This window comes from Malurus melanocephalus, unplaced genomic scaffold, assembly GCF_030028575.1.
Source record: "Malurus melanocephalus ecotype Western Australia unplaced genomic scaffold, MMel_1.1 scaffold_3, whole genome shotgun sequence".
In the NCBI taxonomy this organism is placed as follows: domain Eukaryota; kingdom Metazoa; phylum Chordata; class Aves; order Passeriformes; family Maluridae; genus Malurus; species Malurus melanocephalus.
This window is the reverse complement of record NW_026623235.1, coordinates 4,190,737-4,209,706: the sequence shown is the minus strand read 5'-3', so window position 1 is coordinate 4,209,706 and position 18,970 is coordinate 4,190,737. Positions and strand designations below refer to the sequence as shown.

General features: G+C 38.0%; 1 protein-coding gene across 3 annotated transcripts in view; it reads left to right on the top strand.

The window, feature by feature from the left end:
* Nucleotides 1-34: 34 nt before the first annotated feature.
* The window catches only part of TAF2 (TATA-box binding protein associated factor 2), a 62,092-nt gene continuing 43,156 nt past the window's right edge, over nt 35-18,970 (top strand). The window contains exons 1-9 of one of the 3 annotated variants that reach the window (XM_057367967.1): nt 35-745; nt 2,223-2,276; nt 3,080-3,240; nt 13,569-13,687; nt 15,019-15,160; nt 15,533-15,764; nt 16,090-16,274; nt 16,848-16,961; nt 18,254-18,353. In XM_057367967.1, coding sequence (XP_057223950.1) covers nt 692-745; nt 2,223-2,276; nt 3,080-3,240; nt 13,569-13,687; nt 15,019-15,160; nt 15,533-15,764; nt 16,090-16,274; nt 16,848-16,961; nt 18,254-18,353 — 1,161 coding nt within the window. In that variant the 5' untranslated portion in view covers nt 35-691. Of the gene's footprint in view, nt 746-2,222; nt 2,277-3,079; nt 3,241-11,788; nt 12,573-13,568; nt 13,688-15,018; nt 15,161-15,532; nt 15,765-16,089; nt 16,275-16,847; nt 16,962-18,253; nt 18,354-18,970 lie in introns of those variants that run through there. The other 2 variants (XM_057367978.1, XM_057367973.1) reach the window with 2 other exon arrangements.

Here is an 18,970-nt window from a genome sequence, read left to right as displayed (position 1 = left end):
TTCTCCGGCTGCTGCCGCCATCTCTGCGCCACCCCTCTGAAAAAGCAAGACTCCAAAAGTCTTTTCCGCCTTAAAGCGATGGAGCTCAATTAATGGGGCCGTGACCTCTCACCCGCGGGGTCGGAGGTGAGCGGCAAGATGGCGGCGGCTGTGGCAGGGCCGCGCACGGCTGGGGCGCGGCGGGCGCGCTGCTGAGGGAGACCCGCGGGGCCGACGCTGCCCCGGGCCCGGCCCGGCCCCCGCCCGGCCCGCTCAACCCCTGGCACCTCTTCCGGCTYTCAGCGGACGGCGCTGTCCCCGCTGGCGCTCCCGGGAGCGCGGACACCGGTGCCTGCCCGGCTGTGGCCCTCCTGATTCCGCAGCTCCCGCCGCCACCATCCGCTGATCCCGTCGGGTTCCGCAGTTCCCGCGGGGAAGAAGCGCCTCCGGACTGGTACCGTACCCGCAGCGGACAGAGGGGCTGCGTGTGCGCTCACAGAAGGTTATGTGCAAACACTGGGCTTTGGTGGTGCTGTAACGATGGTGCACATTCGAGCTGAAGGTTCCTGACTGCTGGGGGTCGCGCATCAGCTGAGGAGATGAGTGATCAAAYACGACGTGACACGGGGAAAAATCGAGGGACCCATTGAACGAGAATGATGTTGATGCCTGTCTGACGGTCAGCAGTGTGTGTTTAGTGCTGCGGTTCAGAATGAATAGGAAGAAAGGAGACAAAGGATTTGAAAGCCCAAGACCATATAAATTATAAGTATCCATTTTTTTAAGTTGCTATACTTGAAACTTTGAAATGCACATTAAAACAGGCTGATTAGTAATGATTTGCCTAAGAAAGTTGGAGCTGTWGCTTGTGGTGTAGCTTGCATTAAGAAAATGGGTGTTGCAGATGTATATTTTATTGTGTAAATGGACTTACTCATGGGCAGTGAGTCTGTCAACCATTCAGTCTCAGAAGATCTTTACATTATGCTCTTCAAACCTTGGACATTCCTCCACACAGTTTCAGTACCAAAGATCATACTGCAATGTTCCATACTTACTTCTGTGTCAAAAAGCCTTTTTGACTTAAGGGCAATTTTATGTATARAAAATGCTTGCATTTGCAGCAAGCAGCTTTGTTAAAAAAATTGTCATCTTTACACATTCACTATTTGGGTTGTAACCAAGCTGCAGAGCAGTTGGTGATGGATTTCAGTGCATCTTTATACCTCCTTGAYTCCTTTCTAWATGAGTTACACAAGTGTATTTCTAAGTAGAGTCAGTCTTCTTATATACATTTGAATGTAGGTAATGTCTGAATCCATTTTTAGGTGTAATTTTCTTTCTGGGATTTTTATCAAATTTTATCTCATCTGAAGCAATGTCACTTTGTAATGCACAGGGTATGTGCAAATAAATGTTGATGTGCTGTAGTAGTTGAGTTATTCCAAGGTTTTATCTTGAGTTATGAATTTCACTACTGTAAAGATGCCTCCAAGTACAGAGAAATATGTAGAAATAACTTATACCGGTTTAAAGTTGGAATTATTTTATCTTCCACCTTTTAAATCAGAGTTTTGTTTACCAGGAGTAATGTTACATCACTCAAAGTGAGTACTAAACACACTAAAGTTACATCAGTCAAAAATTAAGCAGATGCATTTGACTATATTAAAAAAACCATCTTTATTAATATATCACGATTAGTTTAAAGAATAAGTTCGTGGGGCATGCTAATTGTAAAAGCACATACTATATCTTTTAATTGTGATACCTGCTTACATAAATTATGTACGAGTGTTGATTCCCCAGGTAACTTTCCACAGGTCTCTGATTGCAAGTGTTATTATGGCTGTATGCCATTACTGGTACCACACATCACTTCAGTGTTAGACCATGACACTCTGCTATTTTTARTTCTTTATTTTTATATACAGATAAGTGATGTTCAAAAATGATTTTATTAATTTCCTGTATTACCAGTAATATTCATATTGGTGTGATACTGTGGGGTTTTTTTKGAACTTTCCTGACATTGTGGGCAACTTCTATTAATTACTATGTTTAGACCACATAAGAGATTGAGACAATGATTAATTGTTTAAATGTAAATATATTCTCTATGCAGTATTTACCTACATGTACTTATATTCTGTGTGGCTCTCTATTAAACTAGGTTAAAAGTACTATTTTAAATGCYGTCATTTGTGCAAAACTTTACTTTTATTTTCTTTTTTTTCAGCACAACTCATCAGGTAGTTTGTATCAACAACATAAACTTTCAGAGAAAGTCTGTTGTAGTAAGTATTTTTTAATAAAGTGGGAAAGTAGAAATTAAATGTCTGAGTTTTCCTTATGCTTTTAGAGGGAAAAACTGCATTCACCAGCTAATTATGCTGTTCAGGTACTTCATCTGTTATACTTTGTAATCTGATGCTTCTCTTAAATCTGTCATTGCTTGAGATGAATCAAATAAAATAGGTTTTAATTGTGAACACTTTTATCTGTGTAAGAAAAAGCTGTCTAAATGAAGGTTGCTGCTGTAAATCATATTACAGAGCAATTTGCAGTTCAGAATTCATGCTCACAGAGTGTTAGGTGATGTTAGGGATAGACTTACAGAGTTTTCTAGCTTGTATGTGAGTTCACTTGKGCCTTGAAGAGACTAGCATAATTTCAGGCCTAAAGTCCCTGATGGTCTTTGTCAGTGTTGATATCTGCTTAAATGGGTTCTGCTTAGGTTTTAAGAATCCCTGTCTCAAGTTCAGATACCGAAGCCTACAACATAGTGATGCTAGTAACTTGACATCTTGTCAACAGAGGCAAATTCTTTACAGTAAAACGATCAGTCATTATCAGTCATCACAATCAGTGATTATCAGTCAAGTTGAATTGTTTTGTTTTATTTCACAGCTGTGAAAATTCACCTGTTAAACAGCATGAAAAAAATCTAGACATTGAAGAGCAAAACATTTTCCTTTTTAAATATGAAAGTACCTTTATACAAGTTATTTTCTTTGAATTGTATTAATAATAATTTTTATAACTCTAGTTTTTGAGTTGATAAGGATTTTACAGATTATTTTGGTTTGTGTTTTTATAGGGTTATGTGGAGCTGACAATATTTCCCACAGTTGCAAACCTGAACAGAATCAAGCTGAACAGTAAACAATGCCGGATTTACAGAGTGAGAGTCAATGATTTAGAAGCAGCTTTCATCTATAATGATCCAACGCTGGAGGTTTGTCACCATGAGTCAAAGCAGTAAGTGGTGTGTTTAAGACTGCAGATGTAGTGTTCTCTGTTGTTCCTAAGCATAATCTGTTCTAATTTACTGTTGTGTTTTACCTGGTAATTTCCTAATGGTAACTTTTGGTATGGTGCCTTAATTTTGGAGAAGTATTTTGGCAATAATTTTGACTCTTACACTGTTCTTCTTTGGAATTTATTTTACTAAGGTATCTTTGTATTATCATGTCAAAGTATCAAAAAATTTTCTATAAAGTACTTTGGGGGGAAAAATGCCTTGGATTTGAACTGTGTGCTCATGCAAGACTCTGTATTCCTTTATTCATCAGTTATGCAAGAGCTTCAATAATTCAGTTTGCAGAAACAGTGTCAGTTTATATAGGACACCGAATTTGTATCAGTTATGAAATTTTCTTTGAGTGTTGATACTGAAYCACTTGAGTATATTAATTCTGTAATTGTTTGCTTCGTGACTTGATTTTTTTGTTGTTGACGCTATTGCTCGTTATGTCAAAAATTCAGAATCCTCTTTGCAAGGATTCTAGATCATTAAGAGCTAGAAAGTAAAGCTTTTGGCCTTTCCTAAGAAATCAGTATTTTTTGCTGTAGATAACAGTATAAGTCCCAGAATGCTACCTGAACTCACTTTAAAATTTGAAAGGAAAAGTTTCAAATTTCTTCAYCATCTGGTATTGAAGAATAAGTTTAAAAATGTGGATTCCTGCTTGCTTTSGGGAACTGATACAGGAAGGGGCTTTAGCAAAAAATCTTGTAGCTGTTTGATTTTTGGTGAGAGCATGATGGGCAAATTTTTTCTCCAAGTATTCTCTTTTGATTTGCTGCAACTTAGGGTCATATACACACACCTTCTTTTGGCTGTCTTGGCTGAATTTGTAACTTGCTGAATTGTTAAAAAATTTCTGTTGAAAGTGTTGTACATGTTTGATAGCAGCTGATAGGAAATGAGTCACAGAGTCCTTTAGGCTGCAAAAGACTTACTAAATTCACCTAGTCCAACTCCCTTCTCACGCAGGGTCAGATAGAGCAGGTTGCACAGGGCTGTGTCTGTTTGGGTTTTAAATATCTTCAGGGRTGGAATCTCTGCAGTTTCTCCAGGCAACCTGCTCCAGTATTGGTTACCATTACAATAAAAAGCATTTGCTTGTATTCTGCTACAATTTCATGTATTTTAACTTACGTCCACTGACAGGTGCGCAGTGCACACAAACTGAAACAGAGGTTCCCTCTGAGCATCAAGAAACAGTTTTTACTGTGAGGGTGACTGAGCACTAAGATAATTTACTCAGAGACACTGTGGAATCTCTATCCTTGGAAATACTTGAATCATCTGGACATGCTCCTGAGCAGCTGGTTGTAGGTGACCCTGCTGGAGCTGAGGGCTTGGACCAGAAGACCTTCAGAAATCCCTTCCAACCTCAGCCATTCTGTGATTCTGTAATAACTGGAATCCTGTGTAACTTCTGGAAGATGTGGGAAAGGAGCAGCATTTAAAATTATCAGTGAGCACTCCATTATGTTGAAAAGAGATTAGGAGAGATAATTCTGTCATGTTGTGGTGTAAGTGAGGKTTTTTTTGTTCAAGCTATTCAAACTTAATAGAAAATCTCTGTATTTCATATACGCTTTGTTATTCACAGTTATGAAAGACAGAGGTCACCAAATATTCATAACAAAAAATGAATATGCCTCTTTCTCTATCTCAGAAGTTAAAGGCAACATGAGTTACAAAGTACTAGATGAAGTTAGATGTRTTTTTCCATTGAAATACCTGGTCTCGATTGGTTAGTTAAATATACCATCTTTGCTCTTAAGGCAGGATTGCAAACAAATACTAGAAATCTAAAAGCTCTAGAATTAGTACTTAAAAAAATCATCAGTGTGTTCCCTCTGCTCTTCTTTTACAAAGAATTGCTTCTTSAAACAGTGGTTTGTAGTAGCCTTTACATCTAATCATCTGGTCATCTCTTCCAAATTCTCTTTTGTTATGGCAAATTTAATGATGTCCTTTGTACTCTTGCAGCTGAACTAGCTGCAGCAATTATTTTGAAYGGCACACAGATTAGACATGATGGTTTGTTTCTGATGTTACAGGGTTAGTTACTTTTTGCACAGTTTTCTTAAGTAGTCTGCTAAACAAGTTAAAAATATGAAATTAAGATGGTTCTTGGCAATCCGTTTATTTTATATATTTTGTTTTCAAGCTTTGTTGTTTCCTGTGGTGTGTAGTAAATATAAGTTCAAGTTACCAGATTTTGTATACAAAAATCTTAGTTTGTTATGATTATGCTTTTAGTTTTTTAGATGTTGTTTTCTAAAAGAGCACATAAAATCATAGAAGYGTTGAAGTTGGAAAAGTCCCATAACATCATCAAGTCCAACTGTCAACCCARCACCCATTAAATCATGTCTTGAGGTGCCATGTCCAATTGTTTTTTRAAACRTCATCACTTCCAGGGATGGTGACTCCACCGCTTCCCTGGGCAGTCTGTTCCAATGCTTTGCAGTCTTTTCTGTGAAGAACTTTTTTCCAAATAGTTGATCTGGGGCATGAATATGTAGAAAAGTTTTTAATTTGATGGACACTTTCCTATCTTTTTATCAGAGTTAAAATAATTTGAAGAATTCTTACTCCCTTATTTAGCAACAGAATTCTGTTAATGGAAAACTCTGCATGGAGTAAAGATTAGAAAACTTGCTACATCTSTGACTTGAAGGATTATGTTTGCTGATAGGAGGTTAAGAGAAATGGTTCACTRTTATGTTGTGCAAATTTTAGCATGCAAGAAAACAGTTAAAAGGGTTAAGAAATTCAGCTGTATGTATGACAAACAATTATGTCTGCCTCTCTGTGATGTTCTTTGCTACATCTTTGTGAGATGTGAGATCACCTCTTGGTGTTCTGAATTGAAATACTCTACTTGTTTTCAATTCAAATAGTACTATTAGGTTTTAGCCCCCAAACTATAAATTCAGATAACAAGGGAGAGAATTTTTAAAGGCTTACCTAGAAATAAAGTCAGACTTTTATCTTGTAATTTCCTTCAGGTAGACATGGCTTTTTCATATCAGAATAGGTGATAGTGCAGTCACTTTCTTCCTGACTGAGCAAACACTTAACAGTGGTGTAAGCTATGGAATAATTCACGTTGCTTCACTGTGTGTATGCAAGATGGCAGAGAATCCCCTTTTGTTCGTGCTTTTGAGAAGAATTTCAACTCTGGTGAGGACTGCAAATAGTGTTGGAGAATGTCTGTTTTAGGGCTGCTGGTTTTGAATATTATAGCTATCCTACTCATCYTTCTTTTCCTTGTAAATTGTTGCTTTCTCGATTCTGTCAGTGTGAGAGAAATGAGTTTCCCTTTTCTGTGCTATACTGTGTAGAAATCTCAGTGCGTATTCTGAATACTGAGACAACTGCTTGTATCTCAGCCCTGTTTATTTAAAACTGGCAAAGATGGGGTTTTTTTCCCTTAATCTTATGGGTGAGATTGTAAACTGTTAAATAAGTGCAGGAAAAGTTTGGAGTTTCGATGCAGTGTTTTGATCTGTGATAAGTGAAGTTTGTGATGATCCTGCTGTGCCTGCTTATGTTTGTAGGATGCCTAGATTGCAACCAGAAGCTGTTGCATTTTAATGTTATTTCTGTGTAAAGGAAGTTATGTTTTTATACAGCTAGCTAATGTGCACATAATGCTTTCCTGTGCATTACCAGTTAATTTTGCTTTTTTTTTTTTAGCTTGAAGCCTGTAGTATTTAAACATTACAAATATGAAGGTGTTTTGATATCCTCTGACTTCACTGTTGCTTAAGTTACAAGTAGTAGTAAGCTGTGAAAGAGAGCAATGTGGTAGCCTTCAGGGCATGTCTGTCTTGCARTATTTGTTCTTCTGAGAAGTCAATGATCAAGCCTTTAGCCTTTGCACAAAATAGGAACATTTCTGGTGGACTGAGTGTGTGTTGCCTTGCTGCAATAAATAGCCTTTATTTCCSTTGAAATGATGYGTRTCTAATTGAAAGTTCAYGATACACTTYGTTCRAAATAAACMAAGTGTCCTGGCCAGGACAGGGYTAATTTTTGCAGTAGTCAAGAGTGGGGAAGGCTAAAATGTGAAGATTATTCTATTCCACCTCACATCATTTCCCATGGATGGGGGAAGGGCTTGCTTTGGGGTCACATAGTGTGGTGGGAGGGAGCAGTCAGGTATTTTCAGGGAGTGGGTGTTTCTGCAGGGTGAGCAGTGTGTGAATTGTTTGCGTCTTCTACACTCTGTAATTAGTATTGTTGCTGTTACTGTTTATGTTCTTACTTCATTGCTGTTTCCAGTAAATTGTCCTTATCTCAACCTGTGATCTTTACGTTTTGTGCCTTCAATTCACCTCTCTGACCCCAAGGGGGTGGGGTCAGTAATCAAGCTGCCTGTGGTTTGGAGTGTCTAAATGGGAACACTGAATGGGGGAGTACCATTCCTAAACCAGGACAGCATTATGTGGGGCCCAGGTTGGGCATGAAGGGTTGAGATAACAACAAATTTCATTGAAACATTTGTAGTGTTAGATATGGAGCCACTGGTCACACTGTCTTGATCTGKTCAAGTGGTTGTGCTATCTARCCTTGTATGTGTTTCTGTATATGCWTTATGTGCCCATCATGGTGCTTTTTTTCAGAGTGGGGAGAGGGATCAGGATTGCTTTGTTGGTGTACTGTGGGATAGGTTATGATATAACATCAAGGACAATGAGGGTCATTTGGGATGTGTGTTCAGYGTTGYTCTCCTACCCTTACCTCAGTTGCTACCTTTGGGAGTCCATTAATAACTGTACCCAGTCTGGGGAGAATGRGGGAGGATGATTTTCCCTAGCTTTTCACCCCCTTTTTCTCCTTCATGCCTTACAACAGCAATTGAGAATTTTAAATTTCCTTTGGATGTTAAGGAAAGCAGACCAACAGGCACTGAGGCCACTCAAACTGCAGCTGCACCAGAGGARCAACCTRTGCCAGTACCAGTCACMCCTATACAGAAGAAGAAATCCAAGACAAAATCARTTCAGTTGATGAGGGATGAAGAGGAAGAGGGCCCTCACAACAGGAGGAAGAAACAGGGCCAGAGATAATTGCCTGATGTTCAAAGGGAAAGTCCCTGCAACTCCGATGCTACATGGAGTAAATGGATGGTGCTGATCSCACCATAGCGAGCTCATACAGGAAATCCCAGYCGCCTGGGGATCTTGRAAATCATCACAAACTGGCCTGAGGGTGAAAATTTCGGACTGTCATCATCAKMRGAGGAGGAAAAGGTGACACATGCTGAGGAGGCCTCACCATACAATCCGCTACCAGAAAATGCTAAGTGACAGGGTCTCTTTACTGACTCTTCCTGCTGTATCATAGGGCTACATCGCAAATTGAAAGCTGCTGTATCGAGTCCTATGCCATGAATCATAGAAGCTCTTGATGAAGAGAGATAGCTCATAGATGAACAAGGTGGATCAAGCCTGGTTGCAGAGCTGAAAGCATCCAGGTGGCTTTGGGCGTTGCTAAGTGAGAAAAGTAGCCAACACTCCACCTCTACACTGGCTCATGGATGGTAGCAAATGCTCTGTGGGGGTGGCTGGAACAATGGAAAAAGACCAATTGGCAGCACAGAGGTAAATGCATCTAGGCTGCTGAATTGTGGTACGATACCACTGCCCAGGTAGAGAAGTTGGCTGCAGAATTACGTTATATACTGGTACCCAAGAGTCAGGTTGGTGAAAAGTGTTGCAATGAAAGGGTGGATAAAACTGCCAAGATTAAAGTGTCTCAGGTGGGTCTGGATTGGCAACATAAGGGTGAAKTATTTCTGGCTTGGTGGGCCCATGATGCCTCAGGTCATCAGGGAAGAGATGCAATATASAGATGGGCTCATAATTGTGGGATGGACTTAACCATGGTTATCCATAACTGTGCAACATGCACTGGAGTCAGGCAGGCYAAGTGGGTAAAGCCTCTGTGGTGTGGTGGATGATGGTCAAAACAGAAACATGGGGAGGCCTGGCAGGTTGATCCCATCATGCTCTGCAAACCCCCCAAGGCAAGCGCTGCGTGCTAAGAAGATGGAAGTAGCCACTGAATGACTGGAGATGCACGCAGTGCCTCACACCACCTCTGAGAACACCATCCTGGGCCTTGAAAAACAAGTCCTGTGGCAACATGGCATCCCTGAAAGAATTGATTCGGACAGCTGGACTCATTTCAGAAACAGCCTCATAGACACCTGGGCCGGAGAGCGTGGTACTGAGTGGGTCAATATTCCCTGTTATGCACCAGCCTCTGGGAAAATTGGGTGGTACAATGGACTGTTAAAAACCACATTGAAAGCAATGGGTAGTGGAACCTGAGTTTGGAACTTCCACCTTCCTACATTGAGTCAAGGCCAGGTGCTTGGTTAACACTAGAGGCTCTAACAGTTAAGCTGGCTCTGCCCAATGAAGATTCCCATATACTGTACAAGGGGATAAARCCCCTGTGGTGTATGTGAGAAATGTGTTAGGGAAGACACTTTGGATGAGTCCTGCCTCAAGAAAAGTCAAACCCATCTGTGGGATTGTTTTTGCTCMAGGACCTGRGTGCTCTTGGTGGGTAGTGCAGAYGRATGGGGAAGGATGATATGCACCTCAARGGGATTTGATTTTGGGTAAGGACAGCCTGTAATGTTAAACTATATAATACTGCCACTCTATGTCATAACCACCATGGAAAATTAGTATGGATTGCTCCAGTTACASCAGTCATGAGTGCTTGATACAGCTTACAGCCAGCTGATAGCACAGCAGCTCTGCTGCCCTGAAAGACATTTAGGATGGATAGAACATGCATGGACTAATGAACCTCCAACAGAGGTGTTGGAGAGATGGCCATTGACTGTGACAATAATTTGATATGTATATATGTATGTATGTATAGTTGAAAAGTGTAGGATTTGGACATGATGTTGACAGTAAGAGGTAGATAGATCCTGATTCTGGCCAGGATAGGGGTAGTTTTTGYAATAACCAGGAGCAGAGCATGACTAGGACCTGGAGATTATTCTATACCAMCACACGTCATCTTCCAGGGATAGGGAAAGGGCTCACTTCTGGGTGCCATAGCATGGCAGAGGAGTCAGATATGTTCAGGAGTTTAYCATGGGGGTCAGCAATACCATGTGAATTGTTTGCCTCTTTTCTTGTACACATTGTCATTAGTACTGTTGTTACTATTCCTTGTCTTATTTCATTGMTCTGTCTGGTAAATTGTTCTTATCTCAATCCATAAACTTTGCCTTTTGTGGCTCCAGTTTTCTTCTCCAGCCCACCASAGGGGAAGGGAGGGGAGATCAAGTGGCACATGGTGTGAAGTAGTTTCAGTGGAAACACTAAATGGGAGAATTCCTAAATCATGACACAAAAGTGTAGACAACTTTTGAAAAAAGATGACAAAGCCTTAAACTTGGTCAGAAATTAAAATTAGGTTTTTCAGCATGACAAAGATTCAGGTCATTGCCTTATTAATGAAAYATCTATATGTTTGGAAAATTTATTATTAGTCCTTGGGCTGTGAATTTTGGCATGTGCTCTGTTTTTCTTAAAATGTTCGTATCCAGTTTATCAAGAGTAGTTCAACCTATTTTAAGGTTGAAAGAGAGATTAATCTGTAGTACTAAGCTTTTAATGGATTCCTTTTACAATGAATCACCCAGTTGAATTGGAACACTTCACAAAACTAGAAATATCAGGATAGACTTGTTTTCTATAAAATGTTAAGCTCTGGAGTCTACCTTCTTTGCTGTAAAATCATAACCTTTTCCTGTCTGTGAACCCACTGATGTTTTAAGTGTAGCCAGAAGCTCATGGTGATCCTTGAATTTTGAACAAATTCTCACTCATGTATWGGAAAGGAATTCTCTAGCAATAATAGTTAATTTTCAAAACCAGTTTGGATTGGAGTTGAAAACTTTGAGACTTTACAATGTAAYAGAATTTAACTGTTGTTTTCTGTTGCTAGTTTTTTTTTAATTACTGATTATTCTTAGTCATGCAGTCTGTTTTTCAATTAGATTTTTTTCTGGTGGTATTTGTTTGCCTTTCTAGGATGTTATTTGAGAATAGCTCAAAGCAACTTTGCTTAGGGGGGTTCTTCAGACCCTCAGTATGACAGATCAGGGAAATAAAACAGCTGAAAGCTGCCTGATTTGAAAGAAAGGACTTATTTTTCCRTTGACACTTCTTTTCCCTTTGACATTTTCAGCTGCATCTCTGCAGGGTCAGATGAACAGTAGTTTCCATAGTGGGTCAGGTAGTAGGAATGCGTGAGTGAGACTCGGAGACAGCACATCAGCTGGGATTTAGATGGCTTTGAATTGTTCTGGAGCCATACCTGAAGTTATAGAATATTCGAGTGCACAAATTCGATTTTTTGCTTTTAAAACTTGTTGGCACTATGTCCTACCTTTAGGTACATTTCAGCTGTGAAAAAAGGAAAAAAAAAATTTATTAAAACTTCAGATTTGTGTGTTTTTATGTGTCCGATTTTCAGAAGCTTGTGAGCAAAGTAGAAAAGTTTACTGCTCCTGACATTCTTGGTCTTGGTAGTGGTGCCAGGGAATTTGTGCACTATTATTGCCAAAGATGAAGAACTACATAAAAATATGTTCTCAATATATTTCAGTGTTTTAGCAAAGTTTTTTTATATGTGGAAGAATAGCAATATTAAGCATAGTGTTTGACATACCTAGACTTAGAGAATGGTGCTGGTGGCATTGTTAATTACATTTCTTCCAACCAAGGTACTGTAATTTGAGTTGTTTTCTCTCTGGGTAGTGAATAGAGAATGGTTAGATGAAAGCAAAATCGTGAAATGAGATCATGTCTGCTTTGTGTGGGCTTCAGATTCCATGGAAGGTGGAGTCCCCAGCCGAAARTCATTTACTCCACTGTGGTGCAGTATTTCTGCACCTGGGTCAGGACAGCTCTAACCCCCAGTACCAGTGCAGGCTGRGGGATGAAMGGATTGCAAGCAGCCCTGTGGAGAAAGATTTCAGGGTGCTGATGGATGAGAGGCTCAGCATGAACTGATAATGTACATCGACATCCCAAAAAGCCCCTGGTGTCCTGGCCTACATCACCAGCAAAGTGGGCAGCCGGGCGAGGGATTCTGCCCCTCACTTCACCTGTATGAGACCCCCAACTGCAGTGCTGCATCCAGTTTGGAGTTCCTCAGTGCAGAAAGGACATGGACCTGTTGGAGCACATCCAGAGGAGGCCACAAAGATGATAAGAGGGATGGAACACCTATCTGTGGGGAAAGGGTGAGAGRGTTGGGGTTGTTCAGCCTGGAGAAGATAGGGCTCTGGGAAGATCTTATTGCASCTTTTCAATTTTGGAAAAGTATAAAAACTAAAGCTGTAAAAACAGGGTTATTTTTGAACTTGGCTGGTAATCCTCCAGTAGCTAAATATAATCACATTAAATAATAAGGTAACTTCTTGCTCATAAGTACTTTTAACAGTAGACATATCCTTGTTCCTGATCATTTCAGTAGAAAACAATTAATCTAAGTCATAACTGAAGTAATTATATGAATTTGGAMTGAAGAGAGCAGTTAATGAGCAGCTAATACATAGTTGTTTAAACCTGATTACAAAAAATTGTGTTTGCATCTTAAATAAATTATGGTACACTTTAAAAAAAAAGAAGAGTGTTCTAATATAACTAGAAACTAAAAATTATATMACGTATTTCTGTGTTTGTGTGTTAAGGTCTTTTATGTGATATTTACAAGTGCATTAAAAAAGCCCTATTCCAATTCATCACACTAAAGGGGAAAAATACCATTGCCAAGCTAAAATCTTGCTACATTTAGAAAAAGCAAGGTAAGAGCAARACTGCAATATATGAGGAAGCAGATCTTCAAGACAGAACTTTGAAATAAAGATGTAAACTTCATCCAGAATAAAACCCAGAATTTTTCATTTCTGTTCCAGTAAATGTAAATATTACTCTCACTAGCAAGAAAAGAATGCTGAGCATTTCTCAGTTTATTGGGAATTATTACTGCTTAAGTCTTTTTGATCACAGATCTCTTCTGCAAGAGCCATATTTTAAGTTCTGGTTTTTGAAATCTAATCTTCACTCCTTTTCTCTTTCAATCCTTTGAAAACAAAACAAAACACTTGGTTGAACATACACCTTGAAGTATAGRAATTTTAGTATACACCTTTAAGTATAGAAATTGTCTTAATTTCCAAAGTTTTTTGTGATTCAGTACAACTGCACTTTAAGAATTAACTGGGTATTTCTGACAGGAGGAATCTCAACTATTTTTCCAATGCCTATGCTGCCGCAGTCAGTGCTGTGGACCCAGATGCTGGAAATGGAGAACTCTGCATTAAGGTTCCCTCGGAGCTGTGGAAACACGTTGATGGTAAAGAGACCATACTGAAAGCTTMATTTAAGATGTCATAGAGTTGTCAGCTTCAAATTAGCTTGGGAAGATAATAGGTTTAAATAAATAGAATTAGTGTTACATAGTTTTATGAATTTATGATTACTTTCCTTTTTCCACTTGAAGTCTGAAAAATATGTTCCCTTTTTGGTAATATGAAGTGTTGCAAGRTTTCTTGACACCATATACAAACATACTCTTGGGTGCTCATGACCCCATAAGAATATTTGAGGGAGTAATGGAGTATACTAGGTGCTAAATTGTAGTTTTGAAGTTGCTTACAATATACATGATCCAACAAAGAAAATTATTTACAAGGTTATATATGCATCTTTTTACAAAGCTGTATTGACTTTATGCTATCTCATTTTGAGAAATGGTCATTTTAAAATCGATTTGGTGGTGAAATAGACTACTTTTATAAACTGACATACTAGATCCTGGAATAAGTTAACAGTTTTCATAAATTACTCTCCAGTGTTGATTATTTTCTTACAGGGATCTTACTAGTTTCTTGTATTATTACTTGCATGATTTTATCAGTTTTTCCTGTGGATTTTTGAGACGTCTGAGTGAACAATAACAAATCTATCATGAGGCTGACTCATGCAAATTATCAGATGCACCTTAATCGGAAAGATGCTTTTGTTTGTTTTCATTTTTGTGTAAGTTCCTGTTGCCTTATGTGCAAGCSTAGCAGGGAAAATACTCAAACACGTATCGTTTCACTTTTCAAAGTTTGAGTGTCAAAATATGTTGAGACTTGTGGGATAAATTTCAGCATATGCTTGAATTTCTTTTCTTGCCAATCTATTCATCACTGAGATGTCTGTGAAACAAAATGAAAACAAAGACACTTCAGTTACAGGAAGAGCATTAACTATAATAAGAGATTTTAAGCAATTGCCAGTGACAATAATGTGTCTTTTAAAAATGTGCCTGCTACATGGAGTTTTTGGAGAAAATTATTTCAGGAAGGTACTAAGGAGATCATGGTTAGGGTACAGTCTGTATAAAGATGCTTTACTGTTGGGGAATTAGAAGATGAAATGTAACTCTAATTGCAGTTTTTGTTAATTAATAAGAATTCTTATAAAYTCATCTCCTGTAAGTTGCACTTAGGCTTTGCATAAGTTTGCACTTAAGCTTTGATCTGTGTTTTATGTAGATGGGGAAATCCTCGAGAATGAAATAAACATGTAATCTTGAAAGAACTTTGTGTTCTTTCTGTGTCCAAAACACAATTACTATTCTGAAAGAACTTTCATGTAAATTGTATATACTTACTCCAACTTTGGTCTTTGCTGCAGAGTTAAAAGTCCTGAAGGTGCACATAAACTTTTCTCTGGACCAGCCAAAAGGAGGCCTTCATTTTGTGGTACCCAACATGGATGGTAACATGGCAGAAAGAGGGGCTCATGTCTTTTCATGTGGTTATCAAAATTCTACAAGGTAAGAAAACTGTCTSAGTATTATACTTGTATTTCCTATTTATTCTCAGAGTGTAGAAAATACAAATAATTTCATCAAATTCTTTAAGTTTAAAACATTCTAAAACTTAATTTGTGCTTGAAAGGAGAGTACCGATATAAAGTAGCATCTAATGACTACTAATTAGGATGTCTAGTCTTCATAGCTCAGCAGRAGAGAACAACAAAAAGACTTGTAAGGCTTTCTAAAGTTAAGGTCTTGTAGGAGTCAGTATGTTAGCATTCATATATTCTTAAAGTATTTAAGGATATAGTTTGGAACTTGAGAGAAAAATCACTTGTGAAAAAAACTATAATTGTTAACCATTTTGCACCCTAATCCTAACTTCCCTAGATTTTGGTTTCCTTGTGTGGATTCGTATTCTGAGTTGTGTACCTGGAAACTTGAGTATACTGTAGATGCTGCAATGGTGGCTGTTTCAAATGGAGATTTGGTGGAAACTGTGTACACCCATGATATGCGAAAGAAGACTTTTCATTACATGCTGACTATTCCAACTGCAGCTTCTAACATCTCCTTGGCCATAGGACCTTTTGAAATCCTTGTTGATCCATACATGCATGAGGTAATAATCTTCGTTATGGAAGCCTCCTTTTCTTATTAAAGAATTACTGACATTTTATGTTGCATTCAGTATATATTAATGCAGAAATGGGTATGTCTAGATCAACCTTTATGAGTACGGTTATATGATAAATCTGGTCTGGTAGTGCCTGTGTTTAAATTTATCTCCAAAAGAAATGTCTTTAAATAAGCAATAATTCCATTTATGTTTGAATTTATTAGGTGAATGTAGTTGAAATTGGATATCCTCCCTGTTATATAATATACCTGATGTATATGTATTTAAATATATTCGTAGATCTTGTCACAAATTTTCCTGTTTGTAGGTGACTCACTTTTGCTTACCACAACTTCTCCCATTGCTCAAACATACCACATCATACCTTCATGAGGTGTTTGAATTTTATGAGGAGATTCTTACCTGCCGCTATCCATACTCCTGTTTCAAGACTGTTTTTATAGATGAAGCTTATGTTGAAGTAGCTGCTTATGCATCCATGAGTATTTTCAGGTTAGTATTTGAAAAAATTACACCTTCTAAATCCACAGGCCTAGAAGCTCTAGATCCAAAACGGTTGAGAAATGTGTGAAACTCTATAGTTATTTTTGTAGCTTGTAGTTTTGGGCTCTCTAGTTTGAAAAGGCTTGTTTTTATTGACATTACAGGCTTTTAACACCATTTCCATTTTTATCTGTTATAAAGATGTTGGATTTACTTTAAGAAAAAAACTGGCAGTAATTTTCCTTCTAAATTAAAAATGCCATGCACGAAATACTTAATCTCAAATTAAGTGCAGGAGTTTAATTGTGTTTTATTTTTCTTCACCTGGAATAGGCTATCAGGAATCCAAGAGAGTTTCACCAGTTGAACTGCTTAGGCTCTACCCAGAGAGTTGTGTATAGATGATAATAGAAGGAGATCTGCTTGCATTAAGTTTGGTGATTTTTTTTTAAATCTTTGACTATCTCACTGGAAAAACAGTGAGGGAATTACTTAATTTGTTTTGGTTTTTAAGGCAAGGTCTCTTATGTTTCTTTGGAGCTGGTGCTCATGTTGTGTTATTTTCTTTTTATGGGGGTCCAGCACAAATCTGTTGCACAGTGCAATGATTATAGATGAGACTCCAYTGACAAGGAGGTGCTTGGCACAGGCCCTGGCCCAGCAGTTCTTTGGATGTTTCATATCCAGAATGTCGTGGTAAGTATTTTAGCATAGTATTCTCCAGAAAATGGKGAGGATCTAGGAAGCTCAAATTTGATTTTGCAAATTACATTTTATTAGAAAAATGAATGAAACAAAAAAGAAGAAAGCAAAAACAAGGGGAAAGAAGTAACAAATAATAAACCCAGCTCAATAAATGAAAATACATTAGTATTTTTTTGTTGGTTTGGAATGAGAATGTGAGAGGTAAAAGTTCCAAAGGTTGTATAGCTTGAATATATCTTCCTGAATGTTTTATTGTGCTTTGGCACCTGAAGATTTTAGAAGGGAGACTCTTTCGCATCATCAGTCAATTTCTGTTAGATTTTGTGCATGATGAAGTATAACCTGCAYGCAAAGTACTTGTAGAGCACAGAACTAATAAATTAAGAAGTTGTTCAAGGAGAGGAATGCAGAAATTAGTGTCAAATGGGAAAATGCCTGCTAAGGTGGCTGTATCTCCATGTCTCAGAAAATCTCCCCAACTGGCTCCTACACAAGTCTTGGATCAGTATTTATTTTAAATCCTTTTGCATACTCTATCTCTTGGGGATGAGTAGCCCATTATTTTTTTTTTTTATGGCAAAAGTCTATGTCCCAGAGTATCYTTGTCCTTAAAAAAATGGAAATCARCATGTTGTTTAATTGRTATTTGTGCTGTTGTAATTTCTCTTGCTYTCTTTCTTATTTCTAGCCGCCTTCTGTGGTGAAGGCAATTTTTTGCATCCTTCATAATGACTGCATTTTCATATGTTCTTGTTGTATTTACTTCATGGTACCCTGTGTGCTATGTCATCCTTCTGTTTAAGATTCTAGTTCATGACAGTGATGTAGTTTTTGTCCATTTTTTCTCTCTGAGAACATAATTCACAGAAGATGTGTTTAAAAGGGTGTCCACCAAATTGTGAGATAGGCATTTTGTCTACTTGTTGTCTACTGCACTGCATTGAGATGTTTRTAAAGAAATCAAGATCATATAGATGAGCAGTTGCTTTAATTTTAGTGTCCGTTTCCACCTGTTTATTATTGTTTCATCTAAAATAGTTTGGTTTTATATTTTAATCTGGATTTCTGTGGTTAAAGTTCAGTTTTCACTGACTTTTCAGTTTCATTGCACCCGTCCATGTGCCAAGTTCCATAAATTGGTTCACAGCTCATCAGACTTCTGTTGACTTAGAGAAGTTATACAACCTCTTGAAATTTGTCGCTATGTTTGAGCTGGTCATAAATACCATCCCTTGCAAAACATCTTCTGAAGTGATATAATTCATGTTTCTTTCTTATAATAGGTCGGATGAATGGGTGCTAAAGGGAATCTCTGGTTACATTTATGGCCTYTGGATGAAAAAAACCTTTGGTGTTAATGAGTACCGCCACTGGATTAAACAGGTAACATCATACCATTTTCTATACCTTTCMGACATTTTGCATCAAAGAAGATACAGTGTAAAACCAGAAAATAAAACAGCTTTGCATTGCGATCTGAAGACCTTTTTAGTAGTGACAGAACTTAGAGCTAAAATATTTTTACCACTTGCTGCAAGGAAGAGTAAACAAACCAAATAGACTTTTGTCACTGACATATGAATAATAATTTTCATTGTCTCTCTGTGCAGTTAGTTTTCCTCTTTTTGTTTGGACTTCTGCACCAAAAAAAAAGTCAAAAAAGATGTTACTTTTGGAATACTTAGTGTAGAATGTAGGATTCATAAAGATATGTATTTGGTGGATTTATTACATTGTGATAACTATCCATATAGCTCAGAAAGGCTCCAGTATTAGCTAGGGTCAGTGGTGATTCAGGTATCTTTTTGTATCATTGCAGTACTAAATGAAGTAATGAAACAATAAAAAAATCCCTGTTTGAAGGGTTTTCTTTTCTGGGAAAATAAATTTCTGTSTGTAGCTTACATTTCCAAGTGCAATGCTGTAAGACAGGTACTTTCTAGTAGTAGCAGCACTGACTCCTCATTCTTTGCCAGTAACATTTATTCACACAAAGATGT